The sequence below is a fragment of the Lepidothrix coronata genome, unplaced genomic scaffold (genome assembly GCF_001604755.1).
Source record: "Lepidothrix coronata isolate B3197 unplaced genomic scaffold, Lepidothrix_coronata-1.0 Scaffold8, whole genome shotgun sequence".
NCBI classification, from domain to species: Eukaryota; Metazoa; Chordata; class Aves; order Passeriformes; family Pipridae; genus Lepidothrix; species Lepidothrix coronata.
In genome coordinates this window covers 11,525,410-11,552,779 of record NW_016690188.1, presented here as the reverse complement: position 1 = coordinate 11,552,779, position 27,370 = coordinate 11,525,410, and the positions used below count along the sequence as shown (strand labels likewise).

The window sequence follows — 27,370 nt, the reverse complement described above, 5'->3', positions numbered from 1 at the left end:
CACTTAATGCAACTTACATAAAAATATTTCAGAAGCATTAACGGAATGAATTAGGAAAGTTTTCTAGTAAGTATATTCTTCCAACATCACTTTCTGCAGTAGCTGCATGATCATTAGAGGTGTTTAATGCATTTACTGAACTGCCCTTACACAGTATCAGCTGGAGGGGAGAAAGGTGAACATCTACCATTTATTGAACATCCATTCTGCCTTTGCTAGTACTTCAGGAAAGTAAGACTTCAGGAGGTTTGTTTAAAAGCACACAGTGTTGGTCACACTATTCCTAATGAAGTTGGTGGGAATTCTTCTTCAGCACGAACAGATATGAGCCAGTGCTTGTGGAAAAAAAAATTAAATATATATATGCTCCCAACAGAGCCCAACTTTCAATTTAGGAACATGCTGTATGAGACAAGTTATTTTGTGCATTTAGAACACATAAACCAAAATAAAATTTAATATTTATTAGAATTTCTTCCAGTAACAGCATTCAACATCTTAACAAACCAAGTTGTGAAGTCTTAAAAAAATCTAGGATTACAAAAAAAGTTAAAATAAGTTGTTTCTTATATTTAATGGCAACAAACAGGGAACCTTCTATTTAGAAACAAACTTGTCATATAAACAGTATTATTTTAAGAAAATGTGATTAAGATGATATGTAATTTTCAGAATGGACACACAATGTATGAATTCCAATCAGAATGAAACAGAGGGGCTGAACACACTATCCCCTTAAAAAGCTCAAAACAGGCTGTTTGAAGAAAGGGGAAGGAGGAGGATCTTTCTAGTGAAATAACTTAATGGACAAAAACGCAAGAGTACAGAAGACATTACATGACACCCTCATTACAACACCCCCTCAACTCTGGTTATACAGTAAAGTTAGTAAAGTGCATCTTTAAAGACTTGTCTAGTGAAATAGCTTTTCCAAATATAAAACACAACACGTGCAGTAACAGTTAATCATAGTGTAAATTTTTAGAAACTAGTTTTTAACCTTTCATTCACTCAAGAAGAAAAGTCTTAACTGCAGTAGTGTTCACATTATTCTTCGACAGGATGCATCCTCGTGTGCTTTTGTTACTTGGCAAATCTTCAAATATGGAGCATGGCAAAATTATGCAGTTTAAAGCAAGTGCTTCTCTCAATTCAATACAATTCTTCAACAGCAGAATGGCCACATGCAGCACAACCATGTCAGATTTTGGGAAGCTTTGGTGCACTAACGATGGGATTGGTTTCCTGCAAATACCTTCGCCCTGCACTCTTATAGTCGTAGGTGCAGGTGTGGGTCTCTGCATAGCGGTGCGTTGCACAGAAGTTGTTTCCACATCTGAAGAAATATTAGAAGTTACAAGAAGCTTTTAGAAGCTTTTAATGCTCTGATGTGCTGGGAGAGCTTTTGCTTAATCATGTGTTATTTGACATAGCTGTTTGGATTCTTAACATTCTTGTCTGATAACACTAACTGGTGGGGTAAACAAAACAAAACAACATTTTTCTAACTGAATGTTGCAGTTTTGACCCAACAGTCTCTTCAACTGGTAAGCTAAGCAAGATCAGTACTCCTGAAACCAGCTAGCAAGGATCAAACACACTTATAAATTAAGAATTATGAGCTTTGTTTTACTTTCTTTCTTTTTTAAAGACCTCACACAACATCAGTAGGTGTAATTCAGAGGACAAAACCATGGAACTAAAATAATGGCATCAGGTGAAATCCATGTAACACATTTCAATTCAAAGCCACCACATCATTCACACCATCAAAAGAGTTGTTTAGTTCGGCACAACTTCTGCCTGGCATAAACTCAGATTAGTCATTTAAGATTAATAAATACAGATTTATGCAGCTGTAAAGACATCAGACAGACTAACTATAGGGAACATAACTTCCTATATGACTGGAAAACGGTGCATCTATCCAATATCAGCTGCAATTTCGATGAGTTAAGATTACGTTTTTTGCCTTCAAACTTACAGTTCAGCAGCTAAGACCCCTAACAGGAGAAAAGATATCGTATCTGATCTGGACAAGTGCTTTAAGTGGAGACTGATATTAGTGTCCTGATAGCCTAATTATTCAATAGAAATGCTTTCTGACAGTAAAAGAATGACATCATTCAAAATCATAATTCTCTTGAAATTGATTAAGCATTACCCATCCAACTTACTGTCTCACTATTAGACTGTAACCCTGTATTTATTTATCTGTTTATCTGGGCTCATAATAAACTCTTCAGCTATTGTTCCAGTGGTTTTGTGTGTCTAGTAGTAAATTTGCTTTTCTTTGGTTCTTGGTCCCATAATCACCACTTCTCTCATATGAATGTACTCTCTATTTGGTTCATGTTCCTTTTTTAGTAAAAGATCATATGGTTACTCCTTCTGAAAGCAAACCAAATACTATTTTTGGAGATGTGCAATTTCTCCCCTTTATTTTTTATCTTAAGCAAGCTGCTTAGTTACTTTTAGAAGAGCTTGCAGCTATTCATTCAGCAGGGAGTGTGCAGTGTCCAAAACTGTTACAAAATCAAAAACTGAAGAGTCAGTAGGGAAGCAATTCCTCACCCTAAACTCTCCTATACAATTCTCCAGTGGCTGAAGTCTTGTTCATTTGGCTGTTGACTGGCAGGGACCAAGATTAGCTCTAAATGCAACCCTCACAGTTAATTAGCCTCCAGCCTTGATTAGCTCATGGGAAACAATACTGAGAAAAAAGTATCCTGTGGGAGAAAACTCTTGGATAACCAAGATGAACAGAAAAAGCAGGTGTTTTTTTGGTGGTTTGCTTTCTTGGGTTTTATTTGCTTGTTTGGGGGTTTTGTGTTTTCATTTGTTTGGTTTTGGTTTGGGGTTTTGTTTGTTTGGGTTTTTAGTGGTTTTCATTTGTTTGTTTTTTGTTCAGGTTTTGTTTGGTTTTTTGTTTTGGGTTTGGTTTTTGTTTGTTTGTTTTTTTTAAGTTCCTCATGATCACCACCAAGCACCAGGTCTCATAGTGTTGTTTGCAAGTCATGATTTGGGGGACCAGCACTCTGATGTTCTGCTTTTGAAATGCTCTACAGGCTCAAAGGTGACTGAAGTCTTGCAAGAAACAGAACACACGTAAAATAAAAAGTTTCTTGAATACAAATTTGTATAAATTCACAATCTGTGAAAATGTGTTGCAATAGAATCACATCTGAGATTTTCTGAAAAACCAGTTCTAACGAAACCAGTTTTTCCTCAAGTTGTTAATCATATAATTATTGCCAAGAAACTTCACAGAACATGTACCTTTAGCAAGTTCTACTCACACCAGTACAAAATGTCATTGTTCTTTTTTTGTTATCGTGTTTTTGTTTCCTGACATCTTCCATTCTGATACCTTTCATTTCTTGATCTTCCTGGAAGAACATACACCTCAAAAGCAGAACAGGTACAACATTCCTGAGTTTTAATTCCTGCAGTTTTGCTGAACTGAGAAATCCAACCTTTTTGAAGGTTGCCTTTTAATCTTCCATGCTTAAGGAATACCATGCAGCAAAGAAAACTTTTTGGTTAACTCAGCTATCAATTTTGAGTAACAGCTGGTTATATGCTCAGCCTACCTGCACTCATAGCTGGTTGCCAATCCAGTTTTCTTGCCACAAAGAAAGCAGTGCTTTGTAATTTTCTTTTTTGCTTGAATTAAGCCATTCACAGGTGGAAGATGGGTTGCTTCACCTGCTTTCAGAAGTAGAAAGACATCAAAGACATTTTATTTTAACTTATTCACAGACTAGTTAAATGTTATCTTTTGAAACCCAAATTCGTTTTACATTTCTTAGAATACTTCAGGTGGGAACCCCAAAGCCTAAACAGAGAGGGGAAAAAAAACCAACCTGAAAGTCAAAAGAAAAAAAACACACCTCAAGCCTATGAACACCTTTGGAAGAGGCATCACAATGTGGGACCTAGAACTGTTATTTTTAACACCTGTTAAAAGCTCACATAAGCAGGAAGTTACAAAAGAAATTAAGAAACACATCTCATAATGGTCTTCCCAAATGCAAAATGAACATATGTAGTGTGATTGGGAAAACCACTGCACACAATGGCTTTACAAAGAATCAATTGGGCATTCCAGTAGCATCTAGTATATTCAGTGTAGTAGTCTGCCAAAGAAGTACTGCAACATTTTAAAATCTTGCTGGTACTCCGTAATTGCAACAAACTATAGTATTAGACTACAGGCCTCTATTTAGCTATATGGTTACATTAGCCACTTTGCAGATTATTTGTAAAATTTCTATACTTTAAAATTTACTTTACTTTTACTTTTTGCCCTGTAATTCTTGGCCGTTGCTTTATTAACTGGAAAGCATGTAAAGAAAAGGCATCTTCCTTCCCTCTGTAAGAGTAAGCTCTTTGTCCACAACTTGCTTATGCGTATTTCCCACATGCTGGGACAGCGAAAGTGAGCAATGCATCCCTCTCAAACATTCTTTCAGTGTTTGTACCATTTTATTGTCAGGATGTTCCCAAAAAGTGATCTCATGAGTTCAGAAGTATTTTTTTGTCCAGGACACTTTTAATGCCAACGTAAGTCACATCTTAGCTGAGATACAGCAGGCTACATTCAACAGCAGCACCAGGCAATCACTACACACTGCAGTCATCACTACCATCCTCTCCCACTCCACTGCTTCCTAGCATCAAAACTTCCAAGTAGTGTTTGCCCACGCTAACAACTTCATCATCTAAAAGTACACTATTTCAGTTAGCCCAGTTTGTGGAAGAGACAGAGCTTGAAGACAGATGGCCCTGTGGACCATAAAAAACAACACACCTGCCCTCACATTTACGGTCCCTACAGCAACTACACTGAAAACTGATTCTGTCTCTCAGCCAGTTACACAACAGACATGTCTCTCTCAAAAGCCTGCATGATATGATGACACCAACTTGGTCTTTCTCATGTCTAGTATCTTTTGTCTGACATAAGATACATCAGAGGAGTGACTTCTTCATAGTTCTATCCAGAATGATGCTGATGTTAGTAGGCTTTCCCATCATGCAGACATGGCTCTTAGGGTATCACCTCTGTTACCAAGGAGTAGTTAAGGACAGACCTGTTTATTAATTGTCTGACAAGTGAAAGCTGCACCCCAGTTGTGAAACAAAGGTAGAATCCGCTACTTTAGCAGCTTTTTCTCCCACACTACAACTACATAATTTTTCCTATTGCAGTTGCTATTTGAACATCTATTTTCTAGCTCATTCTCTATATCTAGATCTTAAAATCCTGGAATACATGCCTGCCTCTTCCTAAGGTCATACAGAAAGTAAAGAAAACCTGTAAGCTGCAAGTCAAAGATGTGAAGAAGAAAAATTAAATGTGCTGAAAATCTTTAGCTCACTGTCTGAAGAGTTGTAAAAACAGTTTTAAAATTAAAAGTTTTAATCTAGACAACTCCTTTCCTCCCAGGAGAATTAATCACATAAGAAATTAATATCTAGGCATAACACATTCATTTTCAGTAGATGTCAAGCATTAAGCATTCCATAGTTACCAAGATTAGGAGGGAAAGAATGATGATCAGTACAAAAAATAGTGAAAAATCTGCACTATATCAATGTTCTTCAGCATCCATGCCCTTATTGCTTCCTCCCCGCTTTTCTTTTGCTCAGACTGTAGTGCTAAAGACAATGCTACTGATAAATTTGGCTCCAATTTTAGTAGACTCAGAATTATTCACAGAACTGATCATTTGGAAACTTCAGCACAGAAAAGTCATGTTTATATCTACAGACGACATGCAGGATTCATGACGTATTAAAAAAGTTTATGACAAAAAAAAGCAGTTATGTCAACTTAAGATCTGGATGCCATCTGTATTTTAAAGAATTGCTTAAAAATATTAAAAGTTTAGTCATGTTATTGACGTGCAAAACAAGGACTCTAAAAGCCACATGCCTTACAAAGATAAATTATTTTTGTCCTGTCTATGTGTGATATACCAGGAAAGATTAAAGAGTCATCTTTAATTATTGTGTAAGTTACTTACCTACTCTTTTCCCTACAGCTGCCATACTTCCATTCATTCCAAGCCCGTGCGCAGACTAAAAAAAAAAATTTCCACAAGGAAATTACTAGCAGATGGAAATTAAATGAAAACTTAGGCAGTGTGGTATCGGCTTATTTGATATCAATGTTTTATCAATCAATGTACCTACGAAGAGTCCAAGACAACTTCTGCAGATTAAGTTAAAATTCTGCAATATAAAGCTTTACCCTAAACGACTATATAATAAACCTCCCCACACTTCAAAACAACAAAGCACATTAGAGCTGAAGCTTGGCACATATGGTGCCAGTCACAGGGCACACTTTGGAATCAATGACAATCGGTGAGCAGCAGAAGTCAGATGGCACTTCTAACACAGACATTCATTATTCTACCATTACAATAACTAACAATTTCAGTTGTGAACTGAACAAACACTTTAATCTATGAAAAATTACTTCTAGGACCTGTTTAGATAAGGCAGTTAAGATACCAACAGAAATTCAGAAAACAGTTAAAGACAAATCAGGGATTTAAACACATCTCCCGCTCCCCCCATCTGCCTTTCCTGACAAGACACATACATACACACGGAGTAGTTTTGTAATACCAGTATCAGAAAAGACAGGAAAACTTCGATTTCTCTGGATGCATTAATACTCACTAGAATATATTCAGCAGGTTCATTTGGAGGAGCAGTTTTCCTAAAGCTTTCTTCCTGAAAATGTTGCAGGTTTGTAGGTAGTACAATACCAGAAGTCCGAAACCTGCCTGTACCACAGGAACTCTGTAAACTTTCCCTGTTTGTGCTTCGGGCCAGCGAAGCCAGAAATCCTAAGTTACTTACAGAACTCACAGATTCTTTGGATGCCTTGCTAGCCACATCTGTAATGTCCCTATCCTCTGCTTTAGAAATTACATCAGGTCTTTTTCCAAGTGACTCTACTTTCACACTACAAAATCTAGCAGTCCTAGGAAAAGAGGAGTCTGCTATGCTACGTACTTCCAACGATTGAAGCACATTTGGGGAGGCTGCAGATCTCAAGTTACCAGCCTCGAAGCATCTGGGTTGTGCTTGTGGTTTCAGAGAACTGTGACATGCCGCTTGCGCCGAATACCGAAGGGGTGACAAAAGCAGATTTTTCTGAGGACTTAATTCACGAGTACGGAGAAGACCAGTCTCCATTGCTGCAGTGCTCAGCACTTTGCCAATAGGTTTTCTATGCTGCTCTACAACCTTAGACTCTTTGTCTCCATCAGGCAGCTCAAGCTCTGGGTTCACTTTTCCCATATCATATATCTCACTACACTGTTCAGCGGTGCTTCCTTCTGTTAAAAAAGCAAAAGCATCGGATTCAGGTAGGTGTTCTTCTTCTGTTCCATACAGTTCTCCATTTGTTAGATTTGGAAATAAAAGAGCATCCTCCTCACTTGCTGAGGTCACATTTTCAGATGCTTTTTCTGAATTCACAGGCAGGGATGAAACAGGAGTCAGAACACTATTTATAGGTAGTTTTGCATTTTCTAGTTCGACACGAGATATTTTCGGTGGTAACCTGATGCTACCAACTGGCTGAGACCAAGAGTTGCTCTGCCAAGTGTCATCTTCCTTAAGGAAGTGATTAGCTGTGGATGGCATTGTTCTGCCAGCAGTGGCCAAAGTAGCCAATGCTGAAAGTGCGTTTTGGGAAGACTCCGACGGATGCAAATTCCCAGGAGGAGGTAGGCACGACTGTCCGATATGGGGGAGCACTCGTAAAAAGCGGTGACGAGCAGCAGCCACTGAGCCACTAGATGGTCGAGGAGTTATTGGAGGACGAGGTTTCACCTTGACAGTTTTCTTAGGCTATTAAAAACCAAACCAACAACAACAAAAAAAAAACACAGATAGAACAACAATTAGTATTTGAATTCCAATTGCATTCAATGACGTGACTGAGAACATATTCCGAGGAATTCAGACAGCGTAAGGCCAGAAAGGACCAAATCATTCCTTCTACTCCGTCATATGTTACTAGCCATCAAGACTTCACCCCAACATCTGAATATTAAAATAAAAGATTATAATCAGAAAATGCTTTTCAGTAAATAGGTCTTATGTCAGAGAAATAGGAAAGGGAAGCCAGAATGCCATCAAAGTTATCCAGAAGAACTTCAGGCCTCAAACGCAACAAAAAAATGAAAGAAAGTATAATCTAGGTAACTTAGTCACTCATGAACACCAGTGTGATGTTTTATCTTCAAGGTAATCTCACTCTTGAATTTCACTTTATGGGTTTTTTAAGTTACAGTATTTCTAGTGAAGTTTAATTTAGGAGAAACATTGACTTTTACCACAGCAGTACTGCAAAACAATGCTTACTTGAAGTACTGGAAGAAAAAACCCCCAAACAAACAAAACCTCAAAAACCCACCCACCCAAAAAGCCTACCCATGCAAATAAATCCAGGACCAGTAGTGAATTCTTTCAATTAGGACAGACAGATCCAAGGAAAACCAACACCCCTTCGCAGAATGTTTATACAACAGTATTTACATAACTGATGAGAAATCCTTGATAACTTCACTTCCCAAGACAGCAAAGTATCTGATCTGCTTTTTAGAAAAGCCAGCACAAGGAAAGCCCTAGCTATTTTATGACAGAAAAACTGAAATCATAATTTCACCTTTTTACTCAGATTCATGTTCTCCATCTTTGCCTTGAGCAGTTTCATTTTATTCATAGTAATTGAATTCTCAATAATCTGTTGCCCAGAAGGTGATGCCTCTGTCTCATCTTCATCATCAGCATATAAATTATAAACTGAACCACTGCTGAAAATAAAAGAAAGTTTGTATTCACCATCTAATCAAGTAATTTAATTATGTTTTCAATGTAGAGTATTCTCACAACTAGGAAGTCATATCCGTAGTTGATCTGTTGACAAAGCATTATGTAAAACTGTATGCAAAGACATTTCAAATCCATTTATCCACATAAGCATCCCTTGTAAGAGCAAAGTGATGTTGCCGAAATCTGAACATCGCCACGCTTCTGGGAAGTTGTTATATCATATACAGTTGGTTCACACTCACTATATATTTTCCCCACAGAGGGGATATCCAGTTCCACAAATGTCTCCTGAAGATATGCCAAAGCTGTTAAGTGTGTGACTCAGACAACAAGCTGATCAGTTTTCCAATTAACCAGACACTGGCATGGAAGGAAAAGTCCAAATTTCTATCCATCCTGAGGGGTGTTCTCACCATAAATGGAAATGGAGGGGTCACCCGTGTGAATGTGATATTCTATTTCTCCTTTTCAAAATATAAAAAAAAAGAAAAAAAAAAAGAAAAAGATCAGTTTAGGTTTCCAAAGAGTCTCACATTTGGAAAAAAATAAATAGATTAGAACTGCTAATCCCAAGACAAAATATTTTAACTCAGTAGCCACCGGAAGTTTATAGCACGACATTTCCTTCTTCCATTCTGCATTCTAAAAGACTGCAAAACCTCAATGCTTTAAAATTAGCATCTAACTTGTTCTTCCTATGAAGCAATAAAGCATTATCACTAACATTTCAACATTTGACAGTGAAATGGAAGAACCATTAGCAGTGTCCAATTCATTACAAATTGATAAATTTTAAACATTGTATGTAGTACATTTTAAAGAGTGTTTTAGTTCTTCCATTAGGCTGTCAGCATCCAGAAATCATGACAATCAGGCAATTCCCCTGTGTTCATACAAATGTCTTAGTAGATTTAACTCAAATTTCTAGTCTCAAAAAAGATGAAGGAAGAACTAAAGGTCACGAGAAAGTCGGTACAAAAAAAAAAAAAATCACTAATTAGAGCTGGCATCTTACCTGATTCTTGGAAATATTCTGCTGCCCTTAGTCAAGAGCCAGTATTTTTTGCACTGACTCTCCAAATCCATTTCCCTAAGATGTAGCAAAATTCCAAAGGCAGCACAGCTGGGAGACATTATGAAGAGCAAGATGGCAGCAAATTCAAAGCAAGAGTCAGCAAAATAGACAGTCAATTCTTACCAAGACCTGAATGGTTCCATATGGGGACAGTCAGCCTGCATATTACATACCTCTCCTGGTAAAAACCCAACACTAAAAAAAATAATTTCAAAATTTTAATTCTCAAAGATTTGAGTCACCAACTCAAAATAATTTGTTGAACTTCCCTTCCTTCAAGGTAAGGATAGGAAGTAAAGTGGTATGTCTCATGTTTGTTTGGTTTTTTTTTGGTTTGTTTGTTTGTTGCCTTTTTTAAAATGCAAAAATAATAGTTATCCTTTTCTTTTTAATTTTCTGACTAAGCAGGGGCCAAAAATACTAAAAAAAAAAAAAAAAAGGAAGTAACACAAGGATTGTTTGCTTTAATGTATTGTAAAATTATAAAAGTTGGACAGGGAATTTTGATCTTCATGATACTTTCAGCCTATTTTCCAATGAGTAAATTTTAAATTTACTTTGTCCATAGGTGTCAACATTCCTGAACTCTTGCTTTTAAAATGCATGTCTCAAAAATTATTACCTTGCTGAAACCCTTTTGGCACCAGTGTCTGCCCATCCTCCACTAGAACTTCAACACTCTTCTTTTAATCCAGAGACAATGATCATTGTATGCATTTACATTTTGTCAAGTTTTAACCATTAACTCAACCACAGATAAAATAAAATTATCTGGAGACCTATAAAACAACACTGAAACCAATGTCTCATTTCTAAATTTCAGTCATTGAATCCTGCTCCACACACACACACACAGAGTGAGAAAAGCTGATAAACAAGTGCCTCAAAATGCTCAGTCATCAGTAAACCCACACACAGAAACACATTTAACTGTCAGTGTGGAAAACACTAGTATTCAGAGTGATTCACAGTCTTCCCCTATAAAGATCACGTGAAAAGGTCTGATTTGTTCCCATTCTCTCCTCCCTTTGCTACTTTTTCCATTTCAACACACATACACACAAGGATTTGAACATGTAGGTGGATACCAGGGAGCCCATTCTACTCAAAAATGAAAGTTCGAGCTCCTTATGACAACTCCTTGCAATAACTCACAGTACAGCATCCACAGTCCCAGCTTTTTGGATTGGTTTGGATGTTCGTTGGAGTCAAAAGGTTAAACAGGAACGATGTGGTAATAGGCAGGGTATCAGTGAGAACAAGAATTACACTGGATTGCTCTTTGCAGAAGTGTATCTAGCCCAAAGCAGCAGCAAAGTTGTCAGTTCTTACCAATCACGCTTGGTTTAACCTACTTCAGACCTACACACAATACCATATGTGGCTATTTAGTGAAAGAGTGCAGGGGCCTAAAGATCACAGATCAAAAATATTTGTGTCTTTTCCTTCTCTCTAGTAATTGTATATCAAACACTAGGTCTTTCTACTCTATATAAGAATGTGGGAATTCAACTTTGATATTTCATTCAGTCAGTACTTTTTAGTACAGATCTTTTATAGAAGTTTATACAATTAGTATCACTGAATACAAACACACTGAATATAAACCCAGCACAAAGCTCTTGCTTTCGCTTTGCAAACAGAAACAAGAATAGTCACTTAAAACAGCACAAGCCTTAGCCTTGGAGAAAACGCAGCTAGTTCCAGAATAGGGACTACTTTCCTCACAGTTGTACAACTATTAAGTCCTTGAGGGGATAAAAAAACCCTACCCAAAAGCTGCAGGATAAAAACAGAATGTAATAATTTTTAATAGATATTACCAATTTTGATAGCTTTAGAAAAAGACTACTAAACTGTTCACTACAATGTAGTAGGTTAAGTGCCATACTTGCTCTTCTGATGATAACAGCACTTTGATTCTGACAGTGATTGAAACAGGTCAGCAATAGCTAACCTGAGTCCTAATTACATCCAAAGGCTAGCTCTATCAGCAATTACTTTAGTACATTTAAAAAAAAAAACAAAACAAAAAAATAGAGCAACATCCCCACCCAAAAAAATCCCACAACAAAGCCAACCCTCTCCCCCCAACCAAACAAAAAACCCCCCCAAAATAAACAAAGAAACTCCAACAAACAAAACCCACAGGATTTTGCACTGCCAATCTACTGTCTTCCTGACTAATCATTTGGTCAAGTCATACCCATAGGGAAAAAAAATTATGCCCTGAACAGAGAAATGTTTACAAAACTAAACAAATGCCTTAAGATAGAAGAGAAAGTGCTTAACTGAAGGTTTTAATATCTTATATGGTCAAAATGACTCTCCTGTGAAATGCTGCTTTTCAGAAAGGGTTGGAATGTTGAGAATTGCCTTAAGTATGAGGTCAGCTTTATCTCACTATATTAATGCACACAGTGATTAAGAGAACCATCAGCATGACCACTGACCACAAAGCACTACTGTGCTGCTAGGCCACCCAGTTACAGCAATTTAATAGACCTTAGGGAATAATTCTTGCATATTCCAGATATTCTTTTGATAAAGTCAACAAATAAAGCTGAAAATTATACAGCAACCCACTTTTGAAGAATAATATAAAGATTAAAACCAACTTTACCTCAAAGACTCAGATAATGGTGTTAAAGTGCCATCGCCCCGGTCAACCACACGGAAGAAATTCAACCTATCTCCTTCTCGATATACTAAGAAGGTAACTTGTTTGTTGGATGGCCCTTTCTCCCAGGTCTTGTCTCTAGCAGGATCCATGTATTCAGCCATTTCCCTGATAGGGTCTTTCACAGGAACTACAAAGACAAAAAACCAAAACAGAACCAAAACATTATTACTATTGTTTTGATCAACTTTGAGAGCTCATCTCAGTTTCTAACAGAAATTCCCAACCTACAAGATATGCTGAGTTTTTTCCCAAGTGAAAGTTATCAAGGGTATTTCTCCATTTTCATTTCTATACAGATGATCTACATAACCAAGTTTACCATCTGACTGAAACAGTGCTTGATTCTTACCAACCATATTTTAAAAATTATTTGTATAATGACATTACAGTATCATTTTTTCTTCAAGTGAAGAATTGCTGATTTTATGACTTGATGACTCTATACATACAAATAAACTAAGAGTAAACAAAGTGTACTTGGTATGCTAAGAAAGAAAAGATGGGGGAAAAAATCCCTCTGCTTTTGTTGAGTATTTTTCCAGTTAATTTGAAATTAAGTCTGATTGTCTAAAATGCTTAGCTAAGAGAAGCTGTTTACAGTTATAAGACACTGAAAGACCACTATTTTTAACTTAGTTAACACCTACCTCTTCTGGTGTTAACAGGTCCACCTCGCATAGCCAGAACTAACTTCAGAGTGCAGCCTTCTGAAATGCTGCAAATAACAATAAATAAATTTTTACAGCATTTTCTGTTGTTTATGCTAACAGTCATTTAGAAACATTAATTAGAAATACAGTTTTATTCTATACTTACTTATAATCATTCAAACAATAGTCATCCTTCAGTTCCGTATTATTCCAAATTAAGTGCTGCTGAGAGACAGGAATACCTAAACAAAACAAACAAACAAACAAATTGGAGCTCGGTAGAAGGGCTTCTGGGGAGTTTTAATTCTTTAAAGAGTGTGGGGCTGGTGGATTGAAACTGCATCACAGGAGATGGGAGAGAGGAAGCAGGACAGGGACAGGCACTTGAGCAGCCTTCAGTCATGATATCCAACCCCCAAACAGTTATTAGAAACAAAGTTAAGATTTTCAGAAGGCTTTAGCTCACACACAAAGTTCAATGTTTTGCATCAACAAGGGGTCTGCAGAAGTGTTCAACTGCTTCAGGCTTATTGAATATTTCCTCTTTTTCCAGTCATCAGATGAGGGAGGTTTTTTCCTGTTTTCTGTACCTCAGAACTTTATGTCTACTGACAGGAAAAACAGGATAAAACTTGTACCTGCAGAACTGCTGAATAATTTAATCACAGACTGATATTTTGTATTATCCACAGTACAGACAGTCATATTAAGGTAATTGGTGGCAGCTCTATTACAGTGGTGACAACTGCAAATGTGTTTTTATCCTGGCTTGGTTTGGAACCTGATAATTCACACATATAATTTAGTACCACAGACGTTAATTAAACTTCTTCATATAAACGCTTTTGTTCTGGGTGCTCTTTAGGCCATCAGAACATTTTATTAATATCCAGTAATATTCATTTTTAACTCAAGCTCTGGGACGACTTGGCCATTTTTTGTTAAAAGAAAGTACATATACTGAATACTTGTTCCTTACTAAAAATCCATCTTCTACACAAATAACTTTTGTTGCTTTTTGCCTGCATAGTCAACTCACTTAGATACAAATATAATACACATTAAAGATAACAAGCATAAGCTGGTACAACCTGAGATCTTCACACATTTTTACTAGGATGCTACCACTTTCCAAATTTTGGATAGAATACAAATGAGGAAAATTATGAAAGGGTGAGACATCTCAGACCATCAAAAAAATACAATTAAGGCTAATGGAAAATGAATAGCTGTCTTTTTTTGTCTTTGGGAAAAAAAAAATCATCCCTCCAGCATCGAAAAAGTTGTTCAATTTGTCTAGTGAAACCCAAGTAATTAAGATTTCACTGCACATTCCTGACAAATTTTAATTAAAATGAAAATCTATAGAGGTCAAGACCTACTTTTTCAAAAAGGTCTAAACACTACTCCTCAGACTAAGAAACAAAAGCTATAAATGTATTTTCCTGAAGGTTACATTAAAATAACTTTATATTTTTATTCATTGCATGTTCAGATACTTAAAGGGAAATGCAAGTGGCAATGCCACACAGTAGAACTTCCCAAAATAGATCTAGCAAGAGGTAAACACAAAGATGAGAGCCCTTCAGGTAGTTTCCAGAAACATCTCAGCTTCCGAAGGCTGGCAAGGATGCTCAGCAAGCTGTGGCAAGAGGTCAGTTAAGCAGCCCCTTCCTAGGTAAAGGCACAAAGCTATGAACACCCATCATCAGCAAGGAAGAAAAGGAGACCAGATTCTGGTGAAAGTTCAAGAAGAATAAACAGGCAAGTAGGAGTTCAAGAAGAATAAACACGCTAAGGAGATGTCCCTGGGCAGAAGGAGAAGTGTACTTTTGGAGGAATTGTTATTCTTTAAGCTTTAGAAATTGGAATTCCCTTTTCTCACTACAGCTCATACCTAGACCTTCCCTTTTTTGAATGATTAATACAACTTTACTCCACTTGGAGGGCATTTAACAAGAATCTTATATCCTCTGAAGTCCACAAGACATTTATAAGGAGAATATGTTTATATAGTAGACTAACATAATTGCTACTACATTCCCAGCTATTTAATAGCTGGTTATAGGTTATGTTTTAAGTCTGCCTTGTAAGAAAAAAAACAAGCTGGCAAGAGCCAGCGAGTCTACAGTGAAGTTTTCTGTGTTGTTTTGCACTCTTCTGATTACAAACAATCATTACTGTCTTCCCTTGTTATGGTTACAGCAGCCTCCAAGGAGCAATTTCCAATTACTTTGATAAACTGAGACAGTATTTGTTAAAAAGCCTGGCTTGCAGCTGGCAATACTGGAGTGAAACATGTTTTTGCTCATTCAACAATGACAATGTATTTTTGATGAAATGAACAGATGAAAAGATGATACTCTGCTGTAATTGGAAACAGACACGTCTTTATTACTTATTCCCTTTCATGCTGCTTTCTTAGAATTCTGTATTTATACATGGAGGAAATGGTATGTGCTTTATAGTTTCACAGGCAGCAAAACATACTATAATCCAGAAAAGAGACAGCTGATGTAAGGATTTCTTGAGGAGACATTTATACATGGGATCAGCATGTAAAACTGCCTGCATAATGGGAACTGTGATATACCCATCCACTACCCTTCCCCCTAAGCAGCACATGACAGTATCACTGGCCTGCTCTGAATCAGTACTGAGAGGTAAGTACAGCAATAAGCTGCACCTCAGTGCTCAAATGGAAGTGAGCTAGGCAGGTGATGCTACAGGAAGACAGAAGACTTTGCAGACTATCTATTGAAACAGCTGCAGATGCACTGACAATCTGACCTACCAAAATGAGGGGAGAAGAAGAGAGAAGCAGGTACTCTATGCTGTCTCTGAATCAGAATAGCTTCCTCCCTGTACTCTTCTTTCTGGCATGCTAAGTAGGCTCACCACAGATGATGTGGTCAAGTCTGACCCAGAAAAAAAAAATCCCTGTAGATTTCAGAACAAACTTTATTTTATGTTGTGGGTACAAGGTTACTATGTTTAAAAACACCCCAAACATTTCACAGTCAAAATTAAAAGAGTGTACTTATCTTTCATTCAATGTTGAAATTGTTGGAGCCTCTGCTTAAGGAGAGGCTGGGCTGACAGTCTTGTTCTCCCTCAGAAACTAGCTACACAAGAGGTGCAAAGGTTCATAACTCACAGCAGCAGGACTGCTTTCCTATTGTCAAACTCCCCATCTCTGACCTGCGTGACAGTAACCATGGCAGTGTAAATGGCAGTCAGCACTGACCTGCTCTTCATCCGAAGGACTGACAAAGAAGAGACTAACAAGAGCAAATCTCCATTAACTGAATACAAGTCCACAAAATTTCCTGACAAAGGTGACCTTACTTTACACCTTCCAGATTCTGCCCTGGGCAGCCATCTGATCTGGGCGGTCTTGCATTCACAGGAGTCTTTTCCCAGCTCAGAAAAGGCACAAGCTTAAAAAATGCTTCATGAACTCGTAGTATCTATCAGCACAGTAAACAGGCAAATGACAAATCAAATAGAATACGTAGGGGAAAAGAAGTAAACAGAAGAAAAGCAAGACTGACTCTGTTACAAACTCATTACACTCGTGTAATCCACTTCTCCAGTCCTGGCAGAAGCACAGCTATTTTCTCTAATGCAAATAGTAATAAATATCATTATGACATACTGTGAATTCACAGAATATTGAAAGAAATTACAACATTCACATGAAGTTTGCTTGACATTCTTCCAGTTCCTTTTGTTTAAGATGAAGCTGCTGTACATAGGCAGCAAAATAATGACAGCAAAAAGACCAAAGTAAAATAACAACTCAGGTGATGAATTGAAAGTACACACACACAACAACAAAATTTTTGTTGCATCTGTCACTCCCTGCTGAACACAAGCATTCGAAATTAAGATGTATTCTGAAAGCAGGTTGTGTTTTTCCCCTTTGCAATAATACAAGAAGAAGAGAACACCTAAATTTTCATCTAAAATGGCAGATGTTTCCACATACACAGACCATAAAATTTAGTTGCAAGTACTCACTGAACAGATCATGACCAAGTTGTTTTTTTCTCATTTTAAAGCTAGCTATGTAAATGAATGCCTTAACACTCCATACTGAAGAATGCAAATTAATTCCCACAAGCCAGTAACAATAATACCATCACCAAACCCCAAAGCCCATCCGCTCCCTTGAGACTCAATCCTATCCTACCAAGCGAACATGTTTACAGTTATTATCCACGGTTCTTTAACAGATGAAATTATTAAACACTACTAGGAATACGCTACCTAAATGTTCTGTCTATAAAATCCAGTGTAATAATTGGTGTTTCTGAATGAAGAACACTAAACTTTGCCCAGCCCAGCAGCTACAAGAACTTGTGCAACCGAGGAAGTAAAAAGAGATCTCAGTTTAAAAAACCCCACTACTTCCACTTTCAGTGAAATCCAGCTTTTTTAAGTACTGTTCATATGTTAAAGCTCAGTCTTTCATGCCACCTTGAAACTCGGATACCATCCTATCCATGTCCATCAACACATGATCCTGCCTTCAAAACCAAATAACCAAGTAAAACCAATGGAGTAGGTAGCACTGCCAGCAGCACTGTGCGTGGCTGTGTGTATTCCAGCTTTTATGCCACCAGAAGATACAAAGGGGGCTATTTCTTCCACAATGAACCATTTTAAAAGGCTCAGTCAGTGAATCTGAGACTAGAAGTGATTTACTCTAGGGGCTTCAAAGTCAACATCTGTAACAAATCTTGTGCTTACTTAGCATGGAACATATTTGAGGACAAAAGCCTGGATCTGACCCAAACACACATCAAATATGCTTTATCTTCAACTTATGAGCAGACTTGCACTGAAATTTCAGATGAATTAGAACCCATTAGTAAGTTTTTACCTATATTCTTCACTGACTATAATCCACTGAAAACAGATAGCTGGAGACATGGAGCTCTTTCTTAGTAAGGTATCAATGTCTACTGCAGCTGTGTAAACAAAGCCCTTCCATATCAGATTGCTAATAGGCACCAAGAATGACAAACAGTATCTGAAGTATACAAAATTCCTAACGTGCCATACATATTATGCTTTTTTATTACAGTGCAGACAGTCTACAGCTATTGAGATTCCAGTTGTTGACAAAGATCAATTTGTCTTGTTTTAATTTCATTATTAGCCTCCTACAATTAGAGGTACTGGCAATATTTGACCAAATTTGTTAACTTCAGATAAAATTCTAGATTTTTTTTCTTGGAGGTTTCTGGTCTCAGCTCATTTTTTCAAAACGTGTCTTTTTGTATGCTTATGCACTATCATCCTCAGCACCCAAAAGAGTCTACAGAGACAATACACACACTAGGGACCCTAGATAGTCTTCCAGCAGCCTAGGAAACATTCTCCAGCCAGAACTGCAGCTTAAATGAGAGAGATTCACACCCCATGAAAGTTGACACAATGCAATAACAAAAAGTGAAAACCAGCAGCGGAAACAGGAACAGATGTAAACTTTCTCCTTCCCATGCTAAATCACAACAAATTTAAAATTTTTGCTCCACCTGAGTGATTTATTGTTCGAATTTGTGCAGTATAATAGGAACTCCATCACTGAAAAGTTGTTTATTATTTTACATGCAATAGCAACCACAAATGCAACATAAAATTAATTTGTTATTGCGTATCTGTTCCCTCCACACACAGCTGATCAATTTGTTTTCACTCTGTCTCCCATAAATTGTATTAATAAGCACATTACAGATATTTTAACTCTGTTATGGAGTATCAAGGTATTTCAGCTGACTTTTAGCAATTCAATGATAATCACCAGTGAACTCATCTTCCATGTTTAATGAAATTTACTTACTAATAATTAATTCTATACAGCAGGCACCTAAGTCGTAATTACCTTATCATCCTATGAACTACAACATGTGAACAAAATTCTGAATAAGCAATATTGTAACTTCATTACTGAGCTGTTCTAGTAAGAAAATGATGATACTTTTATAAGCTAGGCACACCCAACCTACAATAATAACTTACAGATATAATTCAGTACATGTATTCACAGTCTCATGTTTTGGACTACAAGAAATACAAATTCCTCTTCTTCACATCTCCCACTGATCTCTTCATGTATCCTTTAAAACTCACTCCTTCAGAGATACTGCCCAGATAATCTGCCGACTCCTGTACTCCACTGCCTCTGCTACCTTTTAACTCACCCTTAGTTAGCATTCTGTGCATCTCTCCTACACCTACGTTCAATCAGAGAGAAGAGAAACCCTTTCCTTTTCTTGTTTCACCTCTAGCCTCCAGGAGCATCTTAACACATTCTCTGACTTGTGATTAATTATGGCCCTGTCCACAGGAAACAAAAGCATATCCACACAGCTGCACTACTATAGCTAGATGGATGTAAACTACAGTTACCTGCATGGTGGAGCTTCTGCCATGTGGATCTCAGTAATAAAAACTCACCCCTATTGTTGCGATGCTTCTGTGTTTTAAGATTTGTGCCAGCTACCTTTATTTCCCCCATCCCTTAGAGCAGACTTCCATAAGAGGAGAATAGTTATCTTAGATTCAAGTCTAAAGCATCATATTACATCTCTCAGAGAATGGGTTTTACGCAGACAGAAGGATGAAAAACACAGGTATACTAGGGAAAGAGAGGATCCCTTTTCTTAAAGTTAGCAACTCTGACACTCTCAGCTTCTGCAGCTATAGATCTTTAACCCCTCCAAAGTGAAAAAGAGAATGCAATGCTTGCAAGTAGTTAAAATATGTATATCTAAATATTTCAAATCATATTCTTTCATGCAAGATCATTCTCAGCGTAGAGGGAAAGGAGTAAGAGAGGACTAACCTACACCTTTTCTTCTTGCATAAGCATCAGGATTGGCCCCATAACTTAAAGGAGCTTCTCACTTTGCAAGATGTGTCAACTTCATCACTTTAAGACAAAGCATTGCCTAGCCAGACCTCTAACAGCAAAAGATCACTCACCTAAAGAAAATTCAAATCTGTAACTTAAAGCTGCCTTTGGGATTTGCCTGCACTGCAGTTGCTCTTGTGACTGCAGTGTCATAAAAAAACCATAAACTGACTAACCTAATAAGCAACAAGCATAGCAGCAAGTTTAAAGTATGCTCAGTTACAATAGAGACATATTGCATGGCTCAAGATTATATCCCTGCTGGTTAACAACCAACTTAGGTCAGAGAATCCATAACCTTTTTAAGATTAACCTTAATAATTGTGTATAAAATAACCTCGACAACTCAACCAACCCACCAGAAGAGCAAACACAGCAATTCCAGTGAATCCTAAGCCATGAACTTATAGGAAAAAGAAAGAACAGAAAAACAACTCAACTCCAATTAAATCTAAAATAAAAACTCCGCACCTAGCTTATATATATACTACTAAACATGACATTAAAGTTTTCTGGTTTGATTTTAGCAATTATAATTTTTAAAACAAGACTTCGTCTCTTCCTCTAAAATGATAAAGTTTACACTGAAATAAGAGAGAATAGTACCTTCCAGTCTTTGAATTTTAGCTTTCACAGAAATAACTGTTTCAAAGGGGGAAACTCGCAGTTCAAAGCACGTTCCTGTGAGTGTTTCAATGAAGAGCTCCATAGTTTCATAGAAAGGAAGCTTGTAGTGAAATGGTCCCATACTATCCTTATTGAAAAAAGGAGGCTCTTTCTTGTTGGCCATTAGAAAGGATTTACAACTTCCTTGTAAGAAGATCTGTCAGGAAACTACATTCCACTTCTAGCCAAGTCAGCTTTGAAGACACGTGTGGTGCATTGCTGTTCATCTTTAGGAGTTTTCACCTATAAAGCAAACAAACACAGTTCTAACATCTGAACATAACTGTTAAAGAGAATATCAATTTATTCTTGATGAACAATAAAATTCTTATTCTGAAACAGTAAGTTACTACATCGGTAGTGCAAGATAATCACAAAATATATTAGCGATGTTGTAGTTTTAGGACTCTGGTTTCAGTCAGCATTCCACGTGCAACCTTGCTATTTCTGTTTCCACAAACGACATGACAACTGGACGCCCAACACCTCCCGAGAAAGGCTGAGCCCTCGGCAGTGTCAGAGATCGAGGAAAACTCCAAAAAGGCACAAAAACAGGGATTGGCCTGGGCTCGGGGAAGGCAGAGTTGGAGGCGGCAGCCCGGCCCAGCGTCGCACCGGGGCGGCGGGCCGAGCCCGGGCAGCCGAGCGGAGCGGCCGCGAACAAAGGCGGGCGAGCAGCCGCCCCCTCCCGCCGCCCCCGCGTCTCGGGGCGGCCTCGCACCCCGGGCAGGGCGCGGGGCCCCGCCGCCTACGACCCCGGCCTCCCTGCCCTGCACGGACACCGCCGCGCCTGCGGGACTGGACCCGGGCGGGTCGAGCACAGCCCCTCTGCCCCGTCGCGCTCGGCGCTCCCGCCGCAGGGTCTCCGCGGGAGCCGCGCTCCCCAGGACCCGGAGCCCGCCGGGTGAGGGCGGGGTCTCCCCTCACCTGCCGCCGCCGGGCCCGCTCGGGGGGAGACACGGCTCCTGCCCCCCGCCCGCTGCAGGTCGCCGGACCGGCCGGGCCCGGCGGGACGCGCGCACCGGGAGCGCAGACGGAGCCGCCGCCGGGGGGGCAGGACCGGGAGGCGCCACCGCCCGGCAGCCCCCGCGCTGCCCCGCCCCCGTGACGGCCCCTCCCGCGGGCCAATGGGACGCCCGCTCTCACGCAGCTCGACCAATCAGCGCCCCAGAGGGGCGGGGCTCACGGCGCCTCAGGGGCGGGCGCCGCCGGGCCGCTTGTTATGGTCGTTAAGACGCGGGGCGGCCGCGCGTGCGCGGGGAAGGACCCGGATGCACTTCCCCGTCGCCGGCGTGTTCCGGGCCGGGCTGGACCGGGCTCCGGGCACCCTGCTCCAGGGAAACCCCGCCCACGGCGGGGGGTGGAACGGGACGGGCTTTCGGGTCCCTTCCCACCCAAAGCATCATGTGAGTCAGTGCAACGCCCACAGCGCGACCGGCGGGCCCGTGACAGCGGCGGCGGCCGCGGGGCCTCCTGGAACAAGGAGTCCAGCGGGGCCGGGTAAGGCCGAGGAGCGGTGGCACCGGCGGCTCGCCCCGGCTGGAGCGCTAGAGGGGCGACGCCAGCACGGACACCTTACGCTCGGCCCGAGAGGCTCCCGGGGAATGCCGGTGTGTCCCAGCGCAGCGCGCGGCCCGGCCGGCACGGGCGGGAGGACTCGCAGTGCGCGCAGCTGCGCCGGTGTCCCCAGCAGGGACAGGAGCGTTCCCGGCCGCGGCAGGGCCAGAAACAGCTCTCGGGCACCTTCCCTGAAGGTCAGCGCTCGCCTCTGCTCCCGCAGGCCGGTCTCCAGAAGCAGAGCTTCCCTCGGATGATCGCAGTCTAGAGAAAACAAGCTTATCCTATTAGGAAGTGCTAATTACATTAAACACTTTACTTTCCATTTAGGTTTTAAATTATGCAAGACCTACCCTGACTAGCTGTTAGGTTTTAGGTCCAGTTAAGACACTCAGAACAAACACTGTGGCTCTCCACAAGCATGTAGCACATTCAGGAATGCTGTGACAGAGCTCCTGGGCATTGTAATGCTGGGCCTCCAGGCTCTGCTCTTCGGAGAGAAAAGCAGCCGTGGTTTATCAAATTTGCAAAGAAAAACAAAACATAAGAGAACAAACAAAAAACCCACAAGCACCCAAACCAACATCTAGCCAAAACTTGGTTAAAAAAGTCACCACTCAGACCAAACCCTCACAGAAGTGAACTGCCTAGACCAGGCTCCCACAGGTTGTTAAAACTGAAGACCACACATTTTAATATGTGAAGAGACAAAGGGAAAGGCAGAGAGACTCTCCCTGTGCCAGCTTAGAAAGACTGGAGGGGAAGAAAGATTCTGATCTTCATCATAGTGCAAGTTTATATCAAGAGCTTTTCTCTGCTGAACTTTCACATTTAAGTTTAAGAAACACTTTAAGGCACGAGCTTTATTTTTCTCCTACTTCAAGAGCTTTTGGCCCTCAGGGTTCTTGGCCTGTGAACAGCCATCCTTGCAATGCTATAAAAGTTATAAATGTGAAGGGCCAAGAAGAAAGGAGGATGCAGAAAAAGAAAAAAAAGAATTCACCCTCCTTTTCCTCTTTTCCTCCAGTATGTCTTTGAAGCCCTTCTGAGCACAGAAGAAAGAAGTAAAGCAGCAATCCAAATCATGTATGAGACACATGCAGCAGATGTAATGCCTATAAATAAAGTGCAAGCACTTTCACTGTAGACACCCATTTGCAAATAGCTCCCACATTCTTTTCCAAGCTGCTACTCCCAACTTACCCCCCACTTAACATGAATCATTGTCAGGCCCACGTATGGTACAAATCAATACATCACGGTTCTCCTTTATCCCTTCCAACCTTTCCTCCTGCTTTACCCTCATTAGTGCTAGGTGCTTCAGCTGTAGTACTTACTGTGCCTGATAAAGTAAATTCAACTGGAGAAACAAGAGATTGAAGTAGATGTCTCAGAACCAGGGCTCCAGTGAAAGTAGGAATTGCTCTTAAAGAAGTCCTCTGAGTACATGCTTTAAATTCACACAGAGTAGAACAGTCTTAAAGAGTTGGAGATAAACTAGTACATTATTATCATAAAAGCAGAGCATCTAGTCAGAATTGCAGGCAGTCACTGATATAATAAAAGAAACATTTATCAATCTGCATTTATACATTTGCTCTCCTTGTACGCATGCAGGAGAGCAAGTGTCTACCACTGGGTATGGTTAATGGCATCTATTCCAGAAGGGGAAGCTAGAAAATACAGGAAGCAAGGTTAAGCCAAATACACCAGACAGTTAAAGGGATTCCACAGAATAGCAACCTCCTGTAAACAGCCTACAACGTGTTATGGATGAGAAGGCAAACGAGACAGCAAGCCTTAATGTGCAAAAGAGTCTCTGCATAAAGTATGTACATGGGCTTGTTAGCTCTCAAGTGACCAAGCTGCTCTGTACAGATGGACTTTGTGGAAAGTGTTATTTGCAAAACTCTGCCAAATCCATGCAGGTGAAAAATCTCATTTAGTGGCTTACAACTTGAACAGAAGACCATGTTAGGTTTCTGTTGTTCTCATGGACCACTCGGTGCTCATTTGTAACATGAGCTTCCTGGCAGGGAAGTGTTAACTATTGTTATTTTTATAGACCACATTGGCTGCCAATATGAAATACCTCATCTCTAGCTGCTATCAAGTCCTGCACTGAGATTTGTTAACTGCTTGATTCCATAAGAGAAGCTGTACCTGACAGCCAAACCCAGTCTTACCCTAATATTAACTCAGCAGGTTGGCAGCTGACCCAGACAAGACATGGTAGTGGTTTTGGTTGTTTTCAAGTCATGATGCAGACACTCTAAGCAAGGGGTAAAGAGGAAAATAAGACATGCAGACAGAGCAGGTTTAACAGACTCCATTTACTATTTATGCATTATTTTATCTATAAATCTGTTCAATAAAACAAACTATCCTTTATATAATAGATTACTTCATTGCAGGTATTGCACGGGCTATATTCATCTGGGCACCATGGAAACATAATAGCATGAGGTTACTCTATTCTTTAAAAAATATATAATTTAGCAGAATTAGACTAGCACAGGAGAATACTAACCATTTAAAATGGTAATCTCATTTAAATATCCACATCCATCTCATTTCAGCTCTACTGAATTAAGAGAATCCAGAGTATTAGTACTGAACAGGGTATAAAGAAGGCCACCTCTCTGCAACACATTCCCCTTGGCTACTGGCCTCCAAAGGCATTCAACGGGTCATCAAACGTGCTCAGGATCTTGCTTTCAGATTTTGCTTCTGAGGCTGTTTGGGAAGGTCTGGTTTTGGGAGTTGGTATCTTGACTTGGCTGGTAGAGAAGATATCATCTAAAGGGAGTTAAAAAAAAGATGGATTTTAATGGAATGCGACTGCTAAACAGAAGTAAATGTTGTACATAAGAGACTCCAGAACACAGCAGTGATTGCGCCAAGGACATTCTGTGACAAACAAATGCTTTCCTGCTACTTGCGATTCTGGATGCATTTGTAAGGACATACGTGGGAGCTGTTAGCTGTAAGTCAAATTAAGAATTTTTTTTTTTCTTCTCAGTAGACAGTATAAAATATACTACTTATATTTTATAACATGCTCAAGCTCTCATAAGCATTTGAAAAGTACTAATAAATTAAAGCTCCACAATAAGTTCCATTGTGCAAGTGCCAGACATCATCCCTCTTATCTAGAATATTAGAGTCTGAGGAACCTGAGAGATCCAAGAGCTGTGAGGTTGTTGCCAAAGAAAATCAGAAGAGGAAAAGATGGTAGTTGCTAGCAACATCCACTAACCATGAGCCTTTAATCTACAGAAAGAACACAACATAAATCCCTTGAGAACAGAGCACTGCTAAGATGACAGCTACAACCATCATCCTGATGAATATTCAAAAAGCCTGTCTTACAGTCCTGAATCAAGATCTCCCACCACCTTCCTCAATACAAATACTTCTGATGTGAATAACTAGGAACACAAAGTGGAAAAATATCATACTGCCATTAAGACAGAGTTCTCTCCTGGAGGATAACATGTAGAAACTAAACCCTCCAACATGGATAGCTCATGTCAGCAGCAGAGCTCACAGTCCTGCAGTTCTTGCTGTGGCTAGTGCTGCTGGTGTTTAGGATTGTGCTCATGGAAAGAAATGAAGCTGCAGCATACACATGCTAAAGTGTTGCTGTGAGGTTTCCTGAGCATAAAAAGCCAGCATATCTCCTACTGTAAACTAAGAAATTTAGGATACTCAGATTATGCAGTTGGATTATAAAACCAAAAAATTGCAAGACTGAGATATGAGGATCACTAGTGATTCGCAAGGCCAGTGTAAGTAGCACATAACTGGTCTTGAATCTCTATTAAAACATGGGTGCTATGTAGAGATTAATAGCCATTTATTAATCCAGAGTATAAAAACTAGTATTTCAATCTTCTTTAACCTTGAGCAGAGGCCAAGCACAAAGTGGTCTATCACAATGTGTTTCCCTGTCTCTTCTTGCTGCTACTTCCACTTCAGCATGTGTCTGCTACTGTGCTGATGATAGGGATTACACAGGAATAATCCAGGACCACATTTCAGCATAAGAGCAGTTTAGAAAGGCAGTAAAACAGAGTAATCCCCTACTGGCATCACTCCAGAGCAAGAAGTTATCACATGGATTAGCTTTACAGCAAAGGGGAAGAACAGTGAGTGCCATAAGCAGTAGAGGTATCACTCCCATTTTATAACAAGGCTTAAGGAACAGAAAAGTTTTGGCCATGGAAAACAGTATTTGTTAACACACAGGAAAGCTCAGTCACTATTTTGCAAGCTAGCAGGGGTGACATTAAGATATTTGTGACATCAGCCATAAGGTCAGTAAGGAGGCTAGGATAAAGAGCTGAGATGGTTTTTCTAATATTGCTACCACAAGCCTAACACAAATGCAGTAAGCAGCGACTGGACAGCTGTGGTAGAACAAAGGAAAACAGCCTGCAGCCTCCACCCCCCCAGACTGCACCTATGTACTGTTTCATTTGCATAGGCTACATGAGAAATGTAAATGATTAAAGTAAGGTTTTCTTAATAATCCAATATATATTTCAATATCTTCCTAGCAAACCTTTAAGTCTCATATTTTATATTAATTGAGAAGGTTTTGAAATCTCAAGATGTTCATTCTCTGGCAAGTTTTGTAACACATTTACAGATTTAGCCAGGTCATTCTATCAGGCTGGAATGCTTAGCTTCAGTCCAAGTAAAACAGCAATAAGTGAGATTCAATTTGAATTAGTGACAAAGAATGAAGACTTGACAAGAACCAAAGCTAGAGAAGCAAATTTTTTGTCTTAGTAAAGAAATATATGCAATCCCAAAGAACAGCTATAAACATGATGAGAGAACAAACACAGCTGAGGATCAAATTACTTTCAGAGTCCCCACTGATGGAGAAGAAAGCAGTATGCTTGCCAGCCTTTCACATCACTACTTGCTGTTTTTTTCAA

At 39.5% G+C, this 27,370-nt stretch overlaps 2 protein-coding genes across 12 annotated transcripts in view; both read right to left on the bottom strand.

The window, feature by feature from the left end:
• Positions 1 to 433: 433 nt before the first annotated feature.
• ZFAND4 (zinc finger AN1-type containing 4) lies at positions 434 to 21,910 on the bottom strand. 5 transcript variants are annotated; one of them, XM_017803846.1, is made up of 10 exons: positions 21,792 to 21,910; positions 20,805 to 21,107; positions 13,440 to 13,515; positions 13,271 to 13,338; positions 12,564 to 12,750; positions 8,699 to 8,846; positions 6,697 to 7,878; positions 6,033 to 6,087; positions 3,594 to 3,711; positions 434 to 1,336 (listed from the first exon to the last, which is right to left on the bottom strand). In XM_017803846.1, exons 2-10 carry the CDS (start codon positions 20,986 to 20,988, stop codon positions 1,201 to 1,203), a joined length of 2,154 nt encoding a protein of 717 aa, XP_017659335.1. In that variant the 5' UTR covers positions 20,989 to 21,107; positions 21,792 to 21,910; the 3' UTR covers positions 434 to 1,200. The 5 variants fall into 5 exon arrangements, with proteins under 5 accessions (XP_017659335.1, XP_017659337.1, XP_017659339.1 ...); XM_017803848.1 differs by having other exon boundaries at positions 3,594 to 3,708; XM_017803850.1 differs by having other exon boundaries at positions 7,036 to 7,878.
• A 2,824-nt stretch (positions 21,911 to 24,734) lies between these two features.
• The window catches only part of FAM21C (family with sequence similarity 21 member C), a 34,175-nt gene continuing 31,539 nt past the window's right edge, over positions 24,735 to 27,370 (bottom strand). For all 7 annotated transcript variants that reach the window (XM_017804019.1, XM_017804021.1, XM_017804022.1 and 4 more), the window contains one exon: positions 24,735 to 25,220. In XM_017804019.1, the coding sequence (XP_017659508.1) occupies positions 25,084 to 25,220 (137 nt within the window). In that variant the 3' untranslated portion in view covers positions 24,735 to 25,083. The remainder of the gene's footprint in view (positions 25,221 to 27,370) is intronic.